The sequence below is a fragment of the Bidens hawaiensis genome, unplaced genomic scaffold (genome assembly GCF_021521415.1).
Source record: "Bidens hawaiensis isolate Kalapana, Puna unplaced genomic scaffold, B.hawaiensis_p1.1 tig00014833_1, whole genome shotgun sequence".
Classification (NCBI taxonomy): Eukaryota; Viridiplantae; Streptophyta; class Magnoliopsida; order Asterales; family Asteraceae; genus Bidens; species Bidens hawaiensis.
The window spans coordinates 569,161-594,566 of NW_027492311.1; the positions used below are offsets into that span (position 1 = coordinate 569,161).

The 25,406-nt window shown below is 33.0% G+C and overlaps 1 protein-coding gene across 1 annotated transcript; it reads right to left on the reverse strand.

The window, feature by feature from the left end:
* Positions 1–4,650: 4,650 nt before the first annotated feature.
* Positions 4,651–12,062, reverse strand: LOC143547825 (ABC transporter B family member 1-like). The gene is made up of 10 exons (XM_077039148.1): positions 11,607–12,062; positions 11,221–11,275; positions 10,950–11,125; positions 10,658–10,858; positions 9,920–10,179; positions 9,517–9,833; positions 9,182–9,405; positions 7,140–7,513; positions 6,161–6,869; positions 4,651–6,073 (listed from the first exon to the last, which is right to left on the reverse strand). Exons 1-10 carry the CDS (start codon positions 11,970–11,972, stop codon positions 4,808–4,810), a joined length of 3,948 nt encoding a protein of 1,315 aa, XP_076895263.1. The 5' UTR covers positions 11,973–12,062; the 3' UTR covers positions 4,651–4,807.
* Positions 12,063–25,406: the final 13,344 nt, after the last annotated feature.

Consider the following 25,406-nt stretch of genomic DNA (forward strand, 5'->3'; position numbering starts at 1 on the left):
CACGGGTCATAGAGGAATCCCTCATATACCACACGCGGAACATATGGATCACCCGCATAACATGGTAGAGGAAGAACGTCCTTACCCACACGCGGAAGCATCCAAGCACCCTCAGAAGTCATCCGCGGGACAGGACATCTATCAGCCAAAATGACCGGAAGGCAATGCCAACTGGATAGTTGTCATTAACTATCTACCCTCTAGAAGAATATCCACGATTGATTACTTGAGGAATACGTGACTCGCCAGCCAATGAGCGAAAGACACCTGGCCAGGTTGTTATAACCGTGCACATGGTCAGGGTATGGTCCGTCCTATCATAAGGTGACGCGTGTCCAGGTTGTTATACCCATGCACATGGGACGTATAGTGTAAGGCCCCATTACCGGTGCCCTACATTTGGTGTTGGATTTACTCATAAACACAGTTCTAATCATCAGAGTTAATTAAAAATTCGCAGAATATTAAAACTTCAACCAGAATATATTACATAGCTTTCAAATCTCATCATAATAAACATTCAAAGTAGTTTAAACATAAAGCATTGTCTTTAAAATAACAAAACACTTCCTTGAGATGCCAGTATCTTCAATTCCATGTCATGTGTTCCCCTCAAGCAAGCTGCCTCATCCTACTCACCTGCGTGCATACTAAAAGTCAGCTACGCTGAGTGAGTTCTAGTTAATCATACATCATACAATACATTCACTTACCTTCAATCATGCATCCAAAGATACATAATAATTACTTTACTAATTTACTTTTATTTCATACTTTCATACATACGTACATACTTTATTACTTTCATACTTTATATTTACTGTCCATTCTATCTCAGATATTATTAGGGTCTGATCCCTTCCTTTTCTATCTCAGATATTATTAGGGTCCGATCCCTCTTTCTTTTGTCTATCTCAGATATTAGTAGGGTCTGATCCCTTTATACTTCTCTAGCTCAGATATTATTAGGGTCTGATCCCTTTCTTATCTATCTCAGATATTATTAGGGTCTGATCCCTTACTTCTTCATCTTCGTACATTTTGTCTTTACATACTCATAACAAACACATACATTCTTTACTCATTCCTACTCATTCATATATTATACATATAGCTATCATACACATTCATCCATTTCATACATACCTTCCTTGTAAATACGTGCAATATCCGAAGATCGTTCACGTACCGACAAGCTTTCGTTCACATTCAAGATTTACATAATTAACATATAAAAGCATACATGGCATACACTTACCATTTAAGGTAAGTGTATTAACTATCACATTGAGTATGCAAACAGCCCCGAAAACATAACAAGGAAATGGGGCTAGAAACTCACCTGAATGTGGTTACGTTCACCGTTTATGGTAATCCCTTTCTTGAGCTGTGCACGACTAACTGTATAACAATTACACGTATCATTTAACTATCACTACCTGTATCGTCTTTCTCGTTTAATCGTAACCCACCACGAACGGGGGTCTGGGGGCAGCGCCCCTGGCACCGGGGTTCTAAGGGCGGCAGCCCCTAGCAAGGTCCAAGGGGCAGAGCCCCTGGCTGGGGTTAAGTAGTATTCATTAAGTGTCTTAACAGATTTTCCATTAGAATTTTAAATTATTTTCTAATTCGCTAACCCATTCTCTATCACGAATTAATCTTAATTCGTTACTCTGGTTCGTTACGTTAACATGGTCTGATTCGTTATCCTAGTTCGTCATCTTGTCATCATCTGATTCGTCATTCCGATTCGCTACCTAAACATGACTTGATTCGTTATTCTAGTTCGTTATTTGAACATCATCTGGTTCGTTACCTTGAATCACCTGATTCGCTTGCTGATTCGTTATCTAAATCTAACGAATGGATAAATAACGAATCAAGGGTTTATTCGTTATCAAGTCACACGAATTAAGGGCTCATTCGTCATGAACACGTAACGAATTACTATCCATAACGAACTATCAGCTGTTCTTATCCAGACTTTGACTCAGGGTCAAAGTCAAAATTGTCGAGAACACGAAATGGTCAACTGTTACCAAATCTGCAATTAAACCTTCATTTCTTAACCAAATAACACGATTTAGGTATCAATAGATTCAAAATTACAGCGCCTACAAACCCTAACCATTCAATCATCCAAATGTTAGTGTTTATAGGGTGCGATTTAGGCATATATATACGGGTTATATTAGGTTAACAATTAACCCATCAAATGTTAATCAATTTCCATAAGATTTGTTGCTTTGGACTCGTTTATAACATACTAAAACAGATCTATGATTTCCCAAACCAAACCGAACCTATATGAACGATTTCTAAATTTAAACGTACCTTAAACGAGTCGTTCTACGAACACGAGCTGGTCTTGATGTTGTTTAGGTTTGTCACCACGATCTTGCACCAACAAGCTCGGGTTTTCAACCTCGGATCTAGGCTCGGGTTAAAGAATAGTGTTTGTGTGTGTTTTTGATGGTGTAGGCTATGGTGTAGATATGGATAAAATGGAAAGGATTAGGGTTTAAGGGGTATTTATACTCCCTTAAGCCCATGGACCTAAGGCCCATTCCATTTCTTATTTCATATTTTAAAGACCAAGCCCGTCATCGTACAGTTTATTTATCTAAACCGACACACGACACTTTATCGAATAAACAAAATTTCATTTATTTATTATAATCAAAAGTAGGATGTTACATATAGCTCAACCTATCACAAAATGACACGCGTCCAAGCAGTTATCAAGATCTTCTAGAAGAGGACAACTGGCCCAATCACCTTCCCACATCCTTCGGCTATAAATACCTTGTCAACCTGTATGAGGTATTCATTCACATTCACTAATACATACTCTCATTGTACTTACTCTGTTTACTTCAGTACTTTCTCTATTAAGAGCTTATAATGATTCTCACGCCGGAGGGTGGTTACGAGAAGACCCCACCTCTTGTCCTTCCCGTAGCGAGACTCACGGTGTCTGTTTTGCAGGTTCCGGTCATTGGACTTTGAGAAGTTGTACTCATATTGTGTTGGTTGTTATTGTATCCTACCCTGTGGACTCATTAGATCCAGGACCCGTATAGGGGATTGGATCTGTGTTTCTTCAAAATCACATCCAAACATCTCGGAATCGTCAATACATATCCAATCAATCATTGCTTCATCGAAAAAAACAGTTTTGGATCGTTAATCGATCAATTTTTCACTTTTTTTCACAAAGATGGTTTTTGAGCGTTTAACGAGCGTTTATGGTTTTCTGAGCGTTTTAGGTTTTTGCCTTTGTTTTTTGTCTATGAGCGTCTCGCGTACCTACCGTACGTTATGCATTAGCGTACAGTAACTACACCCATTCAATATATATATTTTTCCAGTTAAGCCTTTAAAGCCAAGACAATAAGATTATATATGTTGATTATATTCAAGATCGAGTTTTGAAAGTTAAATGGCGGAATCTTTCACGATGAAATGAATATTTTGTTCGAATCTAGATGGACTAACCTCACTAGTGTAACAGACATCTCGGTAAATTTAACTTACTTGTCAATCTTCATCTCCAATATATAAAACATAACATATTTGTTTTCACTTATTTAGAACATCCAACCCCTTTCTTAAAAATATGTAAGGGAGATTTACAAATTATATGGTATGATTATGAGTGGATGTGAGTAGAGGAGAGAGAAAATGTTATATGGGAAAGTTAAATTTGAGAGTCCGTATAATTTTTTAATATTTTCTGAAAGTGGTTGTAAGTGGATGAGAGAAAAAATATAATGATAAATGTATAAAAAATATTATTTAATTGAATATAAGAGAGAAAATGCAGTGTTTTTTTTGTGTAATTGTATGATATATATGGATATATAGTAGGGAATGAGCTGGGAATGCTCTTAGCTTCCACATTCCATTCTTTGTATTCTAAAACTATGATATAGCCCGTGTAATACACGGATGGTTAAAAAAAGACAACAAAAAGGTTAAATTTAATAATATACATAATAACATATCTTATGGATTCATAAGATATAAATAATGATAAATAAAATTTTATAATTCATAAATATATAAAAGCCTCACTTAATACAACATTTAAAGTTGCATTTGTAACTTTGTTAGTAATTTTATAAATGATAATAGTATTGGTTGGCATCCTAGTTGTCTATAAAAGTTGAATAACATGTGGAAAAATGGTTTTGCTTTAATAGTAGAGATTAAGAGCATTCACATTCAATCTACCAAAAAGTGTAAGGGGTTGTTTGTTTACATCTTAATGGAATCATTCAGATGTAAACATCTGATTCATTCAGACTTTAAACCATTTGGTTCCAAACAGAAAAACATCTGAATGGTTAAAATTAGGTCTGAATCATTCAGACTTATTGTTGTTGCTGAATGGGACAGAGATTCATTTAGATCTGAATGAACCAAACAGCCTAAGTAAAGTTTTTATAATATACATAATGATTTTGGTTGTTATAAATGGAGGAGAAAAATAGAGTGATTTTTTTGTATATTTGAAAAGTTAATGTTCACATTCTATGACTATATAGTGTAGGGAGTGATTTAGGTCTTGTAAGATACAATTTATTCAGAAATTTATAAATTATGTTCATATGAAATCAAGGCTAATATATATGTGTAACAAAATGATTGTTTTACTTATAGAATTCTAAATAAACGTTGAAACCTCAATTCATATAACAAAACCTTTTCATATACTAGAAAACTAAACGTTACAACATACATTGAAAGTTACATTCAAAAAGGTTACATATATAACACACAAACCATTCGAGTTCGTCGACTATCACATTGTCGAGGAATTCGAACCACCCGACACCACATTTACAACTTCACGCCCGTGTGAGAATCGTTGTAATTGAATCATTTTCGCGTAACATCCATCAACATAGTTTTTCAACAAATGCGAGTGTGATCCTTGTTCCACCACCTTGCCATCATCAATAACCGCGATACTATGAGCATTTTGTATCGTCGATAACCTATGCGCAACAACAATCGTTGTTTTCCCTGAACAAACACACTCAAGCGCCTCTTGGATGCATTTTTCTGACTCTGCATCTAGTGCACTTGTCGCCTCGTCTAGTAGCATTATCTCCGCTTTTCTTAAAAAGGCCCGTGCAATGGCGACACGTTGCTTTTGTCCACCCGAAAGTTGCACACCTCGTTCGCCCACAAACGTGTTGTATCCGTCTGGTAATGAAGAAATGAACTTGTGGGCGTTAGCAAGTGTGGCGGCTTCAATTATCTCTGCTTCGGTTGCTGACTCATGACCGTACGCTATGTTTTCGTAAATCGTGGTTGCGAAAAGGCACGGTTCTTGTGGGACCGTGGCGATGTGGCGACGTAGTGACTTTAGGTTATATGTACGGATATCTTTTCCATCGATTGTCACACGTCCGGATGTCGGCTCGTAGAATCTTTGAATGAGTGCGATAACCGAGCTCTTCCCACACCCGCTTGCCCCTACTAGGGCCAGAGTCTTTCCGGCTCGGGCCCGTAAACAAAGACCACTAAACACTAGGGTATCGGGACGAGAGGGGTAAGCGAAATCAACATGTTTGAGTTCGACTTCCCCTCTAAAGCGGTCAGGAACCGGAGTTGAGTCGGGATCATCCGCCTCAATCTCCGTTTTCCGGTCAATAAGATCAAACACTGACCTCATGGCCCGACCGCCCTTGATGAAATCAGGAGCCAGGGTCAGGGTTTCGGCCGCACCATTGGCCGAAACCATTAAAACCATGAACACACGAATGGTTTTCGAGAAGTCAGAGATTCCATGCTTTACGAGCCATGACGCGTACCAAAGACCGAGCGCGTACGAAGCGTAGAGCAAAAACTGAGCCACCCCGAACCCGCTTCCGGCAATCTGTCCCTTCCAGAAACATCTACGAACCGGTGCTTTAAGACTTGTTGTAAATAAGTTGACTATCTTTGTCTCCGAGTTGAACGCTGCCACGGTTCTCATATTCGCCACCGCCTCTCCAGCGAGCTGCGTGGCTTTCGCGTGTGCGCCTTCCAAATCGCCCGAAAATCCTTCCATAAACATTTTCTGTTCAAATAAAAAAACACCAAACAGTCAAATAAAAAAAACTTTAGGGGGCGTTTGATTCACGGAACTTAATAAAAATAACAGCACCTGCAAAACAGTTGCTGCAACTACCAAAGGAAAAACAGCAATAAGAACAAGAGCAAGACGCCATTGAAGAACGAAACCCGCGGTGCATGCAACCAACATGAGTGCAGAGTTCTGCATAATAACTGATATCCGGTCACCAATGGCGGACCGAACATTATTAGCATCCAAACTCAACCTGGCCGCCACCCGAGAGCTTTCATTCTCCTCTTGATCGAACCACGCCATCTCATTATTCAACACTGCCTCAAGCATCTTCTCTCGGACCCTTTTCGTCAAGTTTTCACCAACAATATCCCAGAAACAATGCTGCAGCGTGTTAAAAATAAGCGCAGCCGAAGACACTCCAATCAATAGATAACAATATTTTCCAATCTCTTTAACCATATGCTCATGATCTTGATTGTAGTACACACTCAGGACTGCACTTAGAACATATGCAAAGAATGCACTGAGTGAACCACAGATCACCGAACCCACGGAACCAACCAATGCATAGGTCCATTCAGGTGAGTTCATTTTGGCCAGCCGCCAGAAGGAACTCGCTTGCACCTTAAATGGAAGCTTCTCGTGCCGGTGGTTCAGGTATCCTCCATCGATGCTAAACTCTGAGGTTGAGAAATCAGATAATCTTCTCGAGTATGGTGATCGCCCGTAAGATGAGTTTCGTGTCATTATTGGTGAACTAACCGACGGTCTTGCACTCGAAGGCCTGAAACATGTGAATCGGTTTGGTTACACGGTCAGTTTTTTTACGGTTTATTTATAAAACAGACTGTGTGTTTACTAAGTCAAACCGTTAGTAACAGTTTGGTTTGGTTTACAACAATGGTAACAAAAAAAGATTAACGTTCTGACTTTAGTTTCGATTGAAAACCGTCAAAATCGAACTGTGAACAACATTACTTGTTAGAAACAAGTTTGACTATTGGGTTGACTTAAATGGTCAAATTTGACTTAGTCAACTTGAGTAAGTAAGTACCTTGCACTACTTTTTCTTGCATTATTCAAAGCAGTTTCGTGAGCAACTTCTTGCATCTTTAGAAGCTTAGCATAAACACCATTTTGGCCTTTGGCAATAAGATCATCATGAGTTCCAATTTCCAAAACACCACCTTGTTGCAAAACCGCCACGAGATCCGCCTTGCGTATGGTGGAGAGACGATGGGCGATCACCAGTGTCGTCCGCCCGATCATAAACCGGTCTAACGCCTCTTGTACTAGTTTTTCGGATTCTGAATCTAGAGCACTTGTAGCCTCATCTAAAAGCAAGATTGAAGGGTTCTTTAACATTGCTCTTGCTATTGCTATTCGCTGTTTTTGACCGCCTGATAGTTGTAATCCTCTCTCCCCAACCTGCACATAAGTTTTTGTTAAGCCCGACTTTGAATCGTAGGTGACCCGACCAGACTAGGATTGTGAACGAGCTGAGCCGGCTTGGTGTGTTTAAATTAAAGAGCTGAAATGTTGAGTTCGAGTCAGCTTGTTTATTTAATAAAAAGTACTACTTTTTTATTTTTTTTATTTTATAGTTTCTACACATATTGGTGTATATAAAAACAAAAGGTAATAGTTTTAACATACAATGCAGAATTTACATACTACAAATTTTTAATTTATATATATTATAATTTGGGCTATAACTTAAATGAGCCAGCTAACGAGCGAGCTTACTTTAGCTCGGGCTCGACTCGTTTACAAACTGCGCCAATTTCAAGCGAGTTTTTTTTCCGAGAAAGGCTCTATCCGCAAGCTTTTTGAACTGCCCTAGACCCGACTTGACACTTGGGAGCTTAGTGTTAAGTGTATGGAGTAGGACGGGGTAATTTGGTATTTTTTTATTTTAGGGATCCACCCTTGTCGAGATTTCTTCACAAAGTAAACCATGTTCACATCAAGTTTAAAACTGAAAGTCAAAGAATGCAGGCAGTATTGTCTTAGTTTTGGTCAAAGGGTTCAGTGAACATGAGCACAGTCAAACAAAATCTTTTGAGTCTGTCAGTCACGTGGGAATTCAATAATTATTTATTTATTTATTTGTTTTATGTATCTATTAAATTATTGTCCTTCTCATCCACTGGTGTTGCAGTTAATTTCTTGTTTCTTGCAGAAATCTGCACATGCAATGTTGACTAAGAAACCATGTTGTAACTTCAGTAACCATACTAAATTTGACTTTTATAAACAAAAGTTAGGTTTGTTTTTTGACCAAATTTGCCATTCATATTAAATCTTTAGAATGAAGTATAAGCAACATTAAAAGCTATAGCCTTTAACTAAAGAAAGCCCCACCTTATCCTCCAAATCCAATCAAGAATGTATATATGTGTGAACCCTTGGGTGGGCAAAAGGAAAATTGCACTAATTTTGACGTTATTTTACTAATCTCGTGAAAATAACGTTAAAAGTGGCGGAAGGTTAATCAGGCATCATGTGGTGGCGTTGATAGCCGAAAGACAACGGTACATGCACCAATCAGCAGGTGTCCCAATGATTGTGTCTTATGTCCAAGGCTTGATGCAAAACTACTATCGAGCCGGGGGTCTCACCGGAAGCAGCCTCTCTATCCCTATGGGGTTGAGGTAAGGTTGTCTACATCTTACCCTCCTCAGACCCTACCATAGCTTTGCTATTGGTGGGATATACTGAGTACGATGATGATGATGATGATGAATCAAGATCAATCACCATCAATGTTTTAACCTTAAAGTTACCCATGCGGTCCCACAACACGGGCCCGTATTTAAATATTCAAAATGACCAAAATACCCTTTTCGCCTAGATACTAAAATGTGTAGGTTTCGTTAAGGGGAACACGATTGTTGTAACAGTATAGTATTTTACTAACTGACTTAACATTTAAGAATCAAGATCTATCAACACTAGTGTTTAAACTTGAGAGTTACCCTGGGCCGGGATTTAAAGATGTAAAATGACCGAAATGCCCTCATACCCGGATGGTAAAAGACCTAGGTTTGATAAGGTGAATCACGACCAATGTTTTAAGTTGAGCCATTGACTAACCTGAGTATCGTATGCATCGGGTAACTTTATAATGAACGAATGAGCATTGGAGACGCGTGCAGCCTCCTCAATCTCAACAAAGGATGCATCGGGCCGACCCAAAAGTATGTTTTCTTTGATGGTGGTTGCAAACAGTGCTGGCTCTTGGCTAACCAGACCTATTTGTTGCCTTAACCATTTCAAGTTCAGTCCTTTAATGTCATGCCCATCAAGCATCACTTGCCCTGTATAAACCAAACAAAAAATAATAATAATAATAATAATAATAATAAGAGGTTTCGTTCTACAACGAATGTGGTGTAGTGTATGCATGTATAGTTGTACATTCTAGTTACCTGATGTGGGGTCATAGAACCTTTCAATAAGGGAAACAACAGAGGATTTCCCCGAACCACTGCTTCCGATCAAAGCAATGGTTTTTCCAGCAGGGACACTTAAAGTGAAATTGTTTAAAATCTTAACATCTGGTCTTGAAGGGTATGAAAAGTCAACATTTTTCAACTCTAGTTGACCCGAGACGGAATCCAACTCCAAACCCGTGTCACAGTTTCTATCAACGTTCGGTTTATGATCGATTATTTTAAAGATTTTAGCTGCGGCTACTCGCGCTTTTGCGAATGCAGACATACTTGGAGCAGACTGGCCTAAAGCACTACAAAAAAAATTTAAAATTTAAAATTTTAAAAATTATAACAAGTAAGATTTATTTGAAGTTTTAGAGAGTAAAAGAGTGCTTACAGCCCACCAATCATGACAGAGAACATTGTGGATATTGCAAGTCCTCCATTGGTGTAACCATGTCTAACAAGATAGCCTCCATACCATAAAAGAAGTGCATAACAACAAAAGACTGTGAAATAAGTTGCTCCTAATCCTAATCCTTTTGCAAATCCACTTCTGTATCCAAGTTTTTGTGATATTTTTAATACTGCAGAGTAGGCTTGTAATGCTCGTGATTCACCAACGTACGCAAAAACCGTCCGAATTTGCGCGATTGTCTGCATTTTTTATGGATCAAGAAAGTGCCCAAGACAGTAAAACAGTGAACTTCAATATATAAAAAGCAGTTTCCATAATCAAGCTTAAATTCAAACAACACCACATATGTAAAAACATCAAAAGACAGATTTTTTTTTCTTTTTTTAGCTTAAAATTTTGATCATATATAGCAATATTAAGGTGGAAAAACATTAAAACATTAACCTTTTTCTTGAAATTTTGATCAAATTTTTAGACAAAATGCTATTTTGGATCAAATTCATGAACACCCACTTGAGAGAAATGAGAAAAGATAAGATTTTTCTTGATCTAGATAGAAAAACAGGGGAATATTATTATATTTATTCTAGTCATGTATTTAACTTAAATTCATAAAAATGCTGATCAAAGATTTGATTATTTGGTATCTAAGAACAGAGAAAAATTGCTAATATCATGAAAAAAATTAGGATTTTATAAAAATTAGATAAAACTCACCTGCTCAACAATGTTTCCAGCTTCAGAAAGAGCTTCTTGGCTTTTAGAAGTCAGTTTAGCTAATGTGGTCATATGAATAGCACCAATTATAGCAATTAAAGGCACAACAGCAAGTGTCACAAGTGCTAATTGCCAAACTGCTGTGAATCCCACCACAAATCCAGACACAAATGTTGCCAAATAATGTATAAAATTTCCCAACTGTTAAGACACAAGACACACATATTTAGAAAACAATCTTTATTATGCTTTTGCATAATAAAACAACAAAAGGTTATGTTTTTTTAATAACCTTTTCACTAATGGCATCTTGAACTATAACAGCATCAGTATTAATGGCAAATACAACATCTGATGTTCTGACTTCAGTGTCAAAGTATTCAATGTCTTGACTTAATGCTGATTCTAGATACTTGATCCTCATTTTTGTTGATTGTCTTTCTCCAGTCCACATCCAACATGATATTTCTGAAAGATATGATATAAATACTTCAAATTAAGAAAAATTTCAATACTAGTTGAAATAAATGTTTTACTAAAAGTCGAAAACTTAGCATACACACCTGCCCATGATGATGCCCATATTGCTGCTCCAACAATTAGAAAGTAAAATGCATACTGCAAATCCCATAAACAAAAATCAAGAATTTGAAAGAAAAAAAAACATTTTTTTTATGAACAAATATCAAAAACTTGAAAGAAATGTCATTTTTTATGAAAAAGATCAAGAATTTGATAAAAAAAAAGATCATTTTTGATGAAAAAAGATCAAGAATTTGAAAAATAAAAGAAAAGGGATGATTTTTTTAATATAAAATGATCAAGAATTTGAAAAATAAAAGAAAAAGATCATTTTTTAATAAAAAAAATGATCAAGAATTTGAATCATAAAAGAAAAAAGATGATTTTTATAATGAAAAAAGATCAAGAACTTGAAAAAGATTGTTACCCTCAACACTTCATGACTCATTTTATCAATGTTGTTTGCATTGGAGCCAAAAGAATTAACAAGATCAGCAAAGAATCTAAGAAAGATAGGCAAAGAACAGCCATGAACAAAGGCTCCAACTGAGCCAACTCCCATTAACACATAATCCAATCTGTCTGCAAATCTGAACAACTCCTTAAACCCTACTGAAATCTCCTTATCTTTCTCTGCATTTTTACTGTTTTCTCCTGCCATTTCCATATTGGGTTCAGGTGATCCCAAGGGTATATTTGGGTTTTCAGAGACTACTTCAAGACTTTGCATTTCAGACCATCTCCACTTCCCTCTGCCTCTCTTTATCTCCTCCTCAAACTCTTCTGATGACATATTTTTATTATATTTTTTATTTTTAATATTATTATTATTATTATTTTTTGGTGATTCTCTCTCTCTCTCCTACACTTTCTCTTTTGTCTGTTTATCTTTTTCTGACTCTCAAGACTCTGGATCTATATTTACTTTAGTTTTTGGTTTTTTAATTTACTTTTAAAAGAAAAGGAGAAAAAGAAAACAATAATCCAAGTACTTTAGGAACAAAGATTCTTTTGTTCACACTTCATATACACTTGCATGTATATCTTCAAGAATGGAGAAAACATGGTTCAAATTTTTTTTAAAAAAAAAACATGTATTTAGAGTTGTGTACTTGTATTCTCATTAGTTACTTAAAGGTGCTTCATTAAAGGTTTTTATAATGTGATTTTGGAGCTGTTTACTTATAAAATAAGCCATATTACGTTGTATTTTTATCTTTAACGGGTTAAGATATGATACTTAGCTAAGTTGATAGCACGTAATATGAATAGAAAGTTACATGTTTTAACCTGGATCCTCTTATGTCCGGTATCCAACTCGCCCGACATGTGTGTTTTCACACCTCTAAATAGATATTGATCAAATGAAAGTTGTCCCCAAAAAAGAAAATATGATGTTATCAGTAGATGTTAAATATCTAAAGTTATAATGTTTGAACTTGTCACCTACAAGTGAAGATAGGGTTTTATGAGGCTGAAATTCTGGAATGGAAATTTATTTTCTTAACCACTAAAAATTAGACCATACAAAATAAAAAACATGTGATAAATTTACATAATAACTTTATCAAATAAAATGGTAAATATATCTTTTTTCTATATAATTATTATTCGACTATATCCGTCTCGAACAATATTTCACTTTTTATACAACAAAATACATAAATAAAATTTTGTATCCATTTCATCGGATTAAAAAGTCTCGGTATGTATAAAGGTGACTCATTAATTTTATACTTTAAGAAACTTCATACCTTAAAAAGAAATTCTAAAGAAAAATAAAGTAAATCTACAAAAATAAAGTACATAAATGAAGAATTACCCAAGACAAATTTCACTTATTAAAAGAAAATATATAAAAAAGTATATCAGATATTACACTTCCCACATCATAAAAATAAAAATAAAGTAGAGGTGTGAAAAAGTAGAACTTTTTTAAAACAAACAGTGTCCAATGTCCTGTAAATATATATAAAAATGTTACTGTAGTTTATATAATATATAAAAGTAATTTTACTGATAAAGTATTCACCATCCATTCCGGTATGAAAAGATTATTATTGTACAATTTGTATATGTTTGGTCTATGTTTATACTAGTGGTGCAGTATCATTGTATCTGAATGTGTCAGATTTTTATTGAATTAAATGCAACAATGAGTTGTGTTTTTTGGAAAAAACTAGTGTTCTTGTGTACTAAATAATATTTTTTTACTTTTAAGGGCAACGGTTTCGGTGCTCACACGGTGGAGGAGAACACCGAAAGTGACGTCTGATTATTGAGAATTTTGTTTCGTTTTTTTTTTATATTAGATTATTTATAACAACAAATATTTCATATTTAAAGTGACTAACTAGATTATTATATCATGGGTGTTTTATATTAATTTTTTTATTTGAATAATTTGAACACTTCAAAATTTATTATGTTTATAAATGATATGGAATCTAAGATAAGGAAATCAAAAAATAATTTGCAAAGAAACGTTTATGTTATTAAGAAATGCTTCGAAACTAGACTGGTCGGACAAGTCATACCATAAACTAGTTCCTAATCGGTCCTGATGAGTCTATTTTAACCATTTTCATTTAAGCCGGTCGCACCAGCTGAACCAACAAACGTTACTGAGTGGGTGGACCAGATTTCAATATTTTTTTTTCTTTTCAAATCTCATTTATTGATTTAGTTAAAATCTTAAAGATGAGAAACACTAATGTTCACGACAATTTTAGGATCCCGACAAGCTTCTTATGGGTGGTATCGAGGCTAACAAAGTTCTCTAAAGATTGGGAGCATTGATTGTAGCTTCTTGTTGGCCTGTTCTGGTCGATAAAATCTCGTCATTCAAAAAAATTAGCAATATATTTTAAAATTTTAATTTATAAATAGTGTGATTGTCTGGACCTGAAACGACTGTTTCAGTGATCGATCAAGTTTATAATTGTATTGAATTTATAACCTTTTATTAGATATACTAGTTTTTATCCCCCGTATTACGGGGGTTGTTTTATATTGTTTGTTCTAATATTTATTTATTTTTTGAATTTATATTTTTTTATTGTATAAACGTTAATAATATACTTATGGTTTGATGATAAATTGTTTCATAAATAAATGAGATGTTATAATCCGGTTTAAAAGCTAAATGGTTTTGATGAGACCCAAGACCCGTTTATTTTTTTTACTATAAAATGGTTTTTTAATTATAAATAATATTTATAAAAGTTAATAATATACTTATGGTTTGATGAGACCCAAGACCCGTTTATTTATTTACTATCAAATTGGGTTTTTTTAATTTAAATAATATATATATATATATATATATATTAAAATAAATAAGATACTAATTTTTATTATATCCTATTTTATATGATTTTTACATCAATAATTTGGTGAGAATAATTTTTAATTTAATAAGATGTTATAACCCGTTTAGGGAATATCTGGGTTTGATAAGATCCATACCCGTGAATTCGGGTCAAATGCATGAGAAGCCTCCATTTAAAAATCAAGCAATCTGGTGGCTTCCAAAAAAGAGGGGAGCGATCACATCGCGACACGTAGGATTTTTGAGTTTTCGTTTATATATATAATAGATAGATAGATATAATTTTATACCAAAACTAACAAAATAAGCCATCACAATCAAAATAATGGATACAAATATACTAATGGATACAAATATACTCATGAATCGACAAATAGTGATACTTTATGTATCCGATTAGGTGGGACATAGTCACTATATCTTTCTTCTTTGTGGTGTAATATTCAGTTACAAGAGGCTACCTCTTTTTATATTAGAGCTTGCAACCCTCTTGCGGTAGAAAATCGATCAATATCGGTCAAACCCGTATTACGGCAGATATAATTTTATAGGGTTAATTGCGTAATGAACGGAACTTAAGAGTTACCATATTAAAATGTTTTCAATTGTGAAAACAGATAAAAGTTATGGGGTAAATAAATCCCACGGGTTACGTGGCAGTGACATGGCACTTTAACGACCGCTTGCTAGCTAAACCACCACACATAGCCTAAGCTTTTAGTTATGGATCTTATGGTTGAGCTCAGGATGGTACCGGTACCGATCCCGAAAATTCAAAATATTTGGTACCTGTATCGAATTCGGTTTTGTACCGGTATTTGTGCAAAATTCAGGAAATACCGGTACCATATTGATACCTAAAACTAAAAACTTGGTATTGATTCGGTGTCGACGGTACCAAATTGATACCAAATGCGTACCGATACCGAAAACGCTCATCATTAGCATAGAAATTACTAAAGCTGTATTTGAAGTTACCAAAACAGGGATAAGCTTATAATTAGTTTTAGGTACTTAATTGATGTGCTCAACTAGCTATGGCATTAATGTGTTCGGCTGTATTGTTATTTGTTAAAGTTGTTAGAGCATCCATAGCCCATTCCATATATTTTTCCCTATAATTTAGCTAAAAAACATCATTTCATAAATTTATCTATCATTTTTTTAAAATTCTTTCACATTTTATTCCCTATCCATATCTACAAATTAATTCTTTATTACTTTTTTCTCTTTTGTCTTGTTATATAGTGAATGGTGATTGGAGGATATGTGATATATTATATGGTATGAATCAAAATTGAGTCCCTATATTTAGGGTTTTACTTAGTTGCCATATAACTCATTCATATAATAGGGAATGGATTGGAGAGGTGATTTTGATGATTTCCTTAATATTTACCATAAATTATATGGGTTTAGCAATTTTAGAGAATGGGTTGAGAATGCTCTTAGTGATAAGATATATGATTATCTATTATTTGAATTTAATATATTAATTAAGTTTATCTATTATTTAGTTTCCTTATCATATTATAACTAGGTTTCTTTATTGTTTATGTTTTCCTATTTTATGTGTTTTCTTTTCCTATAAATTGTAATTGTTTCAATAAGAAAAATAATAAGAAAATTGTCTCAAGTTTGGTTTCTCTTCTTCTTTCTTGTTCTTAGAGCCTAACCCACTCTACGGGTCTATTTAGAGATTGACCATCTCGAATCGGCCTCTATCAGTTAGCATAGGTGGTAACTTTACTCAAAACTTTTATTTATTGATGTGAATTATGTTGTTTTTATTAGATTGATGAATGCAGAGATATAATGAGCACATGAATAGTTTGGCTTGAGCTAATATATATATATATATATATATAGTCAGATTAACACACTTTAGATTGCACAACTCTAATAAGGTGTATTCGCATCATTATCATTAGTTAAAGTAACACATTGATTCAACTTTATGTAACAAGAGCTTCAACAATATTTTTTTTTTGAACGGCCAACTAAGTAACGCCGGGTACCCCGTACGCGGCCCCCATTGGCTAAAGGTAGCCCGAGCCGACCACTAGTCTGGACGGACGGAGCCCCTAGCGGTCCACCTGTTGAGGGATTCACCGGATAAAACCTGACCCCCACGCTCGCCAAACGGCACGACAGCGAGGAGCCGGTAAAACCGGGTGAGATCAGGACTCGAACCCTGGCAAGCCAGGGTCATCCCTCATATCTCCCATATAAGTTGGTGGTAGTGAGGTTTGATCCCCCTACCTCTCACTTATAAAGTGGGTGCTCCACCATTGAGCCACAACCAACTTATAGCTTCAACAATATCTAATAAGGTGGAACGTTATCTAACACATAAATGTCATGAATATAAGAAGAAGAAATTATATCATGATATTTATGATATGTACATGTAAAGATAGAAGAATATCGCATATGTGGAGAAAGTTTAAGTAGAAATAAGAAAGTAGATGGAAAATGAGATATCATAAAGTTATCAAAGCAAAACTAATCCAAGAGTTCACGAATTCATATTTCTTTCTGTTGGAGTTACGGCCATTAACTATATAAGTAATGAACGAAACCGTTTTAACATATAGACACTTAGACAAACACTATAGGTCGTTTGACCTAACTCTCGGGTCCAATTACATAACAAGGGGCTTAATTTTGTATTTCAAGAGCTTTTCACAATTATAACAACTTTTAATTATCATGTTTTGATTATAAATCATTGATTGTATTTATTTACGTGTTTATTTATTCTTTTCAATTCAACAATTACTTAGCTTAATATGTTTGTTTTAATACTAAATACCATATAAGTTCTTTTATCAAGAGTGTTCGATTTGCATCAATTGTGATATATGTTTTTTGACCACGTTATGGAGTCTAGTTGTTTGTATAAAAATTATATTTAAATATTGTCAATCTATGGAGCATATTATAATAATTCTTTATTCGACGAGTCCATTTCTTGGAGGACCAAACAGAGCTTCGTTGTTTACATACAAGTCAGGCTCTAATATTTTATTTGACACATGTAATTTTTGGTGAGTTAAATAGTACTTTGATTGTTTGCCTAGAAACTAGGTTTTAATTGTTTATTAGATGCTCCTAGGGATGAGAAAATGGGCCTTGCCTGTAATATCCAATCAGACCTCTTAATGGTATTTATAAGACCCGACAACTGACCTATTGTAATATGACTTGGTCTAATTAGTTCGGGTCTTGTAGGTCTTACTCGATTTATACTCATCTATACTTGTATAGTTGTATTTAGGTTTTTTTATGATAAATGGAGCACAATTGTTTACCTAAATATCAGGTTTTATTACTCTAATGTGCCCCAATCTAACATTAAGACTTGTTTTGTTTTAGCTGGAAATTAGACAAAATATAGAATTTGATCTCAACTAATATTGACTTTTTATGTTATTCAGTAAATATGCACACAAATTACACATCACTAATAATCAATTTATATTAAATAATTTTTACTAAAATTACTATGACTCATACTTCTATTATCTACTAATTTAAAGAACTAGATAAAAGTGCAATCAAATCGAACTATTAAACAGGTAAACATACTAATAAATTAAATATATCTCTAAACTCTTTTATGGTTTTGCCATCTCAGGTTCATCCGGGTGGTCAGAGGGTTTTGCCATAAGGTTTTTCTCATAGAGGATCTCATATTCGAATCCACAAATGTATGCCAATAAAAAGGGAAGAACACCACTATTCAAGAATCAAACTTGGATAAAGAGATGTTGGTAACTGATATTGTCTTTTGAGAAACACGCGTCACCAAGCTAATGCCGTTAAAAAAACCTCTTTTCCGATTTCACCCCTTTTACTTTTAAACATTGATTAATTAGGATTAGCTTCCAATAGTTTTTTATACCGACACATACGTGAGAGAAAATATCTAATTTTTTATGTGTGTTTACAACCTGAATTAAATGTTTATTCCCACTCACATTTAAATAACATAATCTCCATGATAATACAAAGGGAAAACGTACGGAAATCATGTTTGCATCATTACCAATTCATTTATAAGATTTGTATCAAATTATTGATCATAAAATGCAAAATTCCAAACTTTTGAATCCTTTTAGTTGGCATTGCAAACCTGGCAAACATGTATATATTATTTATATATGCGTTTATGAATGTGTAATGTGTACAATGGCAAAGTTGCATATGGTGGTTGATTTAACTTTAAAGTATGAATAATTTGAAAGAAAAGAGGGCCATGGCTGGTTGGAATCCATTTCTAAAGAATCAAACAAATGGCTTCCCATTTTGCTTTCTAATATTAAATAAAAATGATTATTAGTTAATGAATCTTTATAGGATATCCTTAAAGGAAGCAAACCCTACATGACCTTCATGGTTTCTTCAATGACAAATCTTTGGGACTTAACTAAATAATATGCAATTATGTAGCAACTCAGAAACAGTTTTTATAAATGAATCCCATCTAAGAAAACATGTTTGAAAAATCATTGGCGTAATAATTCGTGTGAGTAGTTATATGTCTCATTATTGGTTTTGTTTAATGTACATTGACATACGGTCTACCAGATTTTTTCTTCTTATTTTGTCTTTAATCGTATCACATATTTTAGTTAAACACACTCAGACGAGAGAGGCATTAATTTGAAAGTATGAGGGAACATGTGATGATAGAAAAGTATCAAAGATAATGAAAACATATAAATACATTGCGTCTCATGTACGTGATATGTGTGTTTTTTTCTCGGCTTTGAGGACCCCCTATCACCTTGGTGCACCTAACGTGTTTTATGCACATTATTATTAGTAAAGTTATATAAACGGAACAACACGAAGTTTGTTTGTTTGTCTTTACCGTTTAGTTTAGTTGTACGTGTAAAACACAATACTTGGTATATTTGTTTTCTTATATATTTGTACGATCAAACACATTTGTTGAATTTCTTTTATGTCCAAATCATAATATGGTTTCGATATATATGAAATTACGATTTGGATATAAACGAACTTCAACAAACTTTTAATGAAGATATATTATAAAAACGTCAATGAATCTAAATGAATAAGCAATAGATTCATCTTCGTTTGATTATTTAACTAAACATTTCATGTTCGTTCGTTGAAAACAAATTTCCATCAAAGATTTTCTAATTTGTTTACATCATGTGTACATCAAACCTTCGAAGATAAATGTTTTCTCATCAACGGATTACTAGTAACACTGAACAATATCCATTGATGATTATGTGGCAATTAGTTTTTAAAATATTCAAGTTCTAAAAGTGGATTTATTAGAAAAACAGTAGTATTATTTATTCCACACAACTTTTTTTCTTTATGTATTTTCACGTTTAATGGAACGCATGTTATATTTATCATTTTATTGTCTTTTATGTTCAATTTAGTTGATAAATGGTAAAAGGCAACTCACAAATACACCCACTCACATTAAGTAAATCATCATATGAAGGCATGTTTGTATCTTTTGATGCTTTCACAACAGGATGTCATTTTTAAATCATCAAATTTACTTTTATTATATAATTTTTTAAAATGTTCAAATATATAAATACATAGTTGAAAATTTGGGCATGAGCCCTTTTTTGGAACTTTGCAAAATGCCACAAAGTCAACCTAAACTTGTACTATGGAAACTAAATTTGGGTCCATTGTCATGTGCCAAAACATGTTCTCCCACCATATCAATGATTTTATATGTTGAAATTAATAGGACCCAATATTGAAAATTATAGATTTAGAGGGGAAATGAACTATTTTTCCAAAGGAAAAATAATTCCTTCTATAGTTGGTAAAGCATTCAACTTTTAAAAAAGAAAATGTACATGCAAATAAACAAATGGTACAAATATAAGTAACATTATTTACCTTGATCAAAGATAACGACCAATCAACATCATTTGAGAAAGGAGTCTCTAAAAATTACCAAACATTGAAGGAACAAAATACTATATCCTACGCAAACTCTCAAAGACACTTACGAACGTATCCAACCACATATCAAATTTTAATTTATCCTTTAAAACTGCTTATTTCTCTTCAATCTTACCAACATTATTATAAATCCTTACATTTTCATATTATCATCACTATGTAATTGATTTTTCATGATCAAATTATTTTTATACCAAATCAAACAATTTATAAAAAACCAATTAACGTATTATAATACATAATAGTTTGTTAGTAAAATGACTTACATAAATAAAAGTTTTGTATAAAACAAACAAAAATTACATTAAACATTTATAATTAAGTTTTTTAAACTACAGATTACATATTTTTATTAATTTATTTTTTTTCTAAATGGCAAGGTAATATTATCTATCTATCTTAAATATATATAAACGAAAGCTCACTAACTTTTTCAAGCCACCATATTGAATTATTCTTCAATGAAGGTTTCTCATTCATTTAACTCGAATTTATGGGTATGAGTTTCACCAAACCCAGACAACCCTTAAACGGGTTAAAACATCTTATCATATTAAAAATTAATCTCATCAAATATTTGATAAGAAAATCTTATAAAATATGGATATACTAAAAAGTAATATCCATTTTTTTAAAAAGGTATTATTTATAATTGAGAAACAATTTTATAATAAAAAAAATTAGCGGGTCATGGGTTTAACTAAACCTAGATAGCTTTTAAACCGAGTATACATCTCATTTATTAAAAAAACCCTTTTATTATTAAATCCTAAGTATATTATTAACTTCCTTACAATAAATAAAATTAATATCCAAATAAATATATAAATATTATAAACAAATAATGCATAACAACATATAAGGATGTAAATAAATTACAATACATGTTGCACGTAAAAAAAGGAAAAAGAAAGAAAAAAAGGAAAAGAAAAGAAGTATAGAACTAAAAATCTCAATCTTAAATATATATAAACGAAACTTTTGAAAGCTCTCTTGTTGTTTCTTACATTCTCTCAAGCCATCAGATTGCTTTATTTGTAAATGTAGACCTCTCATGCATTTGACACGAATTCACGGATACGAGTCTCACCAAACCCGGATAACCTTAAACAGGTTATAACATTTCATTATATTAAAAATTAATCTTATCAAATATTTAATATGAAAATCCTATAAAATATGGATATACTAAATATTAATATCCAATTTTTATAAGAAAAAGATATTATTTATATTAATAAACAATTTTGTAGTAAAAAAAATAATAAGTGGGTCACAGGTCTCACCAAACCCATTGCTTTTAAACGTGTAATAACATCTCATTTATTTGTGAGACCTTTTTATCATCAAACCCTAAGTATATTATTAACTTTCTTACAATAAATAAAATTAAAATTCAAAAAATATAAATATTAGACACGGAAAAGAAACACAGCCCCCGTAATACGGGGGGGGGGGGTAAAAACTAGTAATATATATAAACGAAACATTTAAAAGCTCTCTGGTTGCTCCTTACATTCTCTTAAGCCACCAGATTGCATTATTTGTAAATGGAGGTTTCTTTTGCATTTGACCCGAATTCACGAGAATGAGTCTTACCAAACTCAGATATTCCTTAAACGAGTTATAACATCTCATTAAATTAAAAAAAATTTATCTTATCAAATATTTGATGTGAAAATCCTATAAAATAGAGAATATACTAAAAAATAATATTTGATTTCTTTTAAAAAATATACATATTATTTATAGTTAAAAACAATTTTATAAGCGGGTCATGAGTCTCACCAAACTCAAATAGCTTTTAAACTAGGTTATAATATCTCATTTATATATGAAACTTTTTCATCATCAATACTAAGTATATTATTAACTTTTGTACAATAAATAAAATTAAATTCAAAAATTATATAAATATTATAAACGAATAATGTAAAACAATGCCGTAATACGGGATATAAAGCTAGTATTATAATAAAAAAAATGTGCTAGTAATGGGCCAAACAATAGAAGAATCACATAAAAAGACTGACATTAAACATACACAAATCCTTCAAATTTGGATATCCATAACTCAACCTATTTTACTTAAATACTATCTTTAAAAATTAAAATGGTTTATGGTTACTCTATCTTCCTTTCATTGTAGTATTTCTAAACAAAGTCCTGAATAAAGTGTTTTGAGTTTTGACGATATTAATGCTAGTGACAGTATTGATGATATTGACGATATTCTTGATATGGAGCCAGAATTGCTAACTAGCATGAATGTGCTAACTATGAATATGATGCATGAAGATGAAGATCTACTTTATATCACCCTTCATTTCGAATTAGCAAAAACAATGTCTCATTGCATAATATAGATTCCAATGACTTCTCCCTAAATTTATTAGTGAACCTTCTCTCCAAGGATTTTGGTTTATTAGCGAACCGTTTCTCAAAGAATTATAAAAAAAGAAATATTATTGTTATTGCTTCGACTCATATTCCACAAAAAGTGGACCCCGCTCTAATAGCTTCGAATAAATTAAATACGTGCATTAAGATATGAAGGCTTCGAAATGCTCTTTTTTAGATGATGACTCGCTGATAAGATAATCAATGCACATGCTTTTACTAAAGAAGACGCCCCTCGGGAAAATTTCGTCGAAGAAAAATGTCTCTCTATACATGATATGACTAGAAAAAATCTTACTAGCCTTTAGCTGTTATTATATACATAGATAAATATTGGTGGTTGCTTGATCCCGCAAATTCTTTATTGGGCTACGTGGCATCATCAACACATGTCACATCATCCAAGTTTATTTTTTACTTTAAAAATATGTAATTTTTTTGTTTTAGTTTCGGTATGAAAAGTACGTAACCAAAACCAACCCAAGCGTCGACTCATCATGTCTATGTCCGGGCTTTACCGGACGAATAAATGTTGTCTTAATCATGTTACTTCTTTGTATTAGCAGCTATAGAAATGTTTTGGACATGATTCACCAATTTAAATTTTGTGTTTAGTGCTAGTATCTTAATGAAGGTAACCGACACCAGCTAACTTCCTGTGCCTTTTGATCATTAGCTGTATTTTTTTATTTCAAGTTATATGAGTATTGTTGTTGTTTTCAACGTTGATAGATGTTGGTATTGTAACTAACTTGACCCTTACCTACCAAATACAAGTTAATGCATGTATGTAACGCAACGGGTAATAACACTTAACAAACAAAGAACATCCTAAAAATTATATAATGCAAGTTAATTAAATACTAAAAATATAAAAGAAAAAGTATATTACATAAACTCATTTTTATAATATACAATCATGTGTTATATTGTTTTGATTTTCCACACAACTCAACTACACTTTAGAATCTTCAAATGGACTAAAAGCACTTAGAGATGTGATTAAATAAGCACATAAAAACAAAGACACGACTTTAAATTGTTGTGCACTTTGTTAAAGGTATGGTACAAAACAAAAGAAAGAACACAGATGGTGCTTCAAGGAAAAAGAAATAAAATTGTTATCACATCATCATCTTGTATTATTGTTATTTTAAATATTATATTAAATATAATATATTTGAAAACTATGTCAGTTGATTGTGTACTATAAGCTAACAGTGACAAATTAATATATATGTTTATATTCCCTCAAGTTATTTATTCGTACCGTAATATTCATACAATGCGGGCGTAAGGTACCAAACACACCATACAAGTAACAAGTCAAAAGGAATAACCCGCGAAAAGGATCAAGCCACATGCCATCGCGGAAAACACTCTCATAATAGTGAGAAGTAACAAAGTACAGCGGAAGTGACACCATAGGTAGGACACTTGGTGAGGTACCACAGCATAGTACTTGGTAATTATATGGGTGCACGATAGATCAATAGGAATGGGCCAATGCAACACTTGCACAAAAAGAAAGAATATCATTGGCCTGTCTAGCCAATAAGGATAAGCCGTCATGCTCAACCATGAGAATAGAAGCTTCCATTGAGCGGGACAGCTGGCCCAACCATTCTCCCATCTTCGGCTATAAATACAAGATGAGGTCTAATGGTAAAAAGATCAAACTCCATATTCTCTAACTCTCTAAATATATTTCGATCACTTACCATACTGATTCTCACGCCGAATGGTGGTTACGAAAAGACCCCCTATTCCCCTTCTCGTAACGAGCTCACGGTGTTCGGTTTTGCAGGTGTATTATCTGCCGGAACTCACCAATCATTCGTAATCGTACAATATCTAAACTTACCCTTGGGTGAGATAATAGGTTTAACCTTACCAGGTTAGACTTAGTGTTTCTTAATGCTTTTTGTGCACTACACGAGTAATTAATTAAAATTAAATATTTACTCTAAAATACAAATTTTAACAATATATTATTATACACTGTTAACACATATCATCATACATTTATAACAATTTAAATAAATACAATTACATAGTTAATTGACATTATTTGTTGTCTTAAGACCATGCGTACACTTGCACTTGGAGACTGTATATTCATGAAGTTAGAGCTATTTTTACTCTTTTTGTCATCCGACAATCATTTCCTTGTTCTATGATTTTCTCCACAAAGGAATAAACATAAATCTCAACTTGAATACATACAATATTATTAATATTATGTCAATTAATTATTTAAGTATACAAAAACAGTGAGAAATTAATATGTTTATATAATTATATTCTCTCAAGTTATTCACTTCTTTAATCTGTTTATTATTCTAACCATTATTTATATTTTAAAAATAAACGTTTTAAAGATTGAATATTCTGAAGATAATCAAAACTTCCCGACATTTATAAACAACTCACACTCATTGAAACATTAAAAAATCAACACTATTGGTGATATATCAGCCATGCCTATCTGCATTGACCTTGCTTTTTTAGTTTTCTTTG

Coding starts and splice junctions, on each gene's coding strand:
- LOC143547825 (XM_077039148.1), bottom strand. CDS start 11,972: ATGTCATCAGAAGAGTTTGAGGAGGAGATAAAGAGAGGCAGAGGGAAG. Junction 10,859..10,949: donor AAGATGCCATTAGTGAAAAG/GTTATTAAAAAA, acceptor GTGTCTTAACAG/TTGGGAAATTTTATACATTA. Junction 9,834..9,919: donor TCTGTCATGATTGGTGGGCT/GTAAGCACTCTT, acceptor TTTTTTTTGTAG/TGCTTTAGGCCAGTCTGCTC.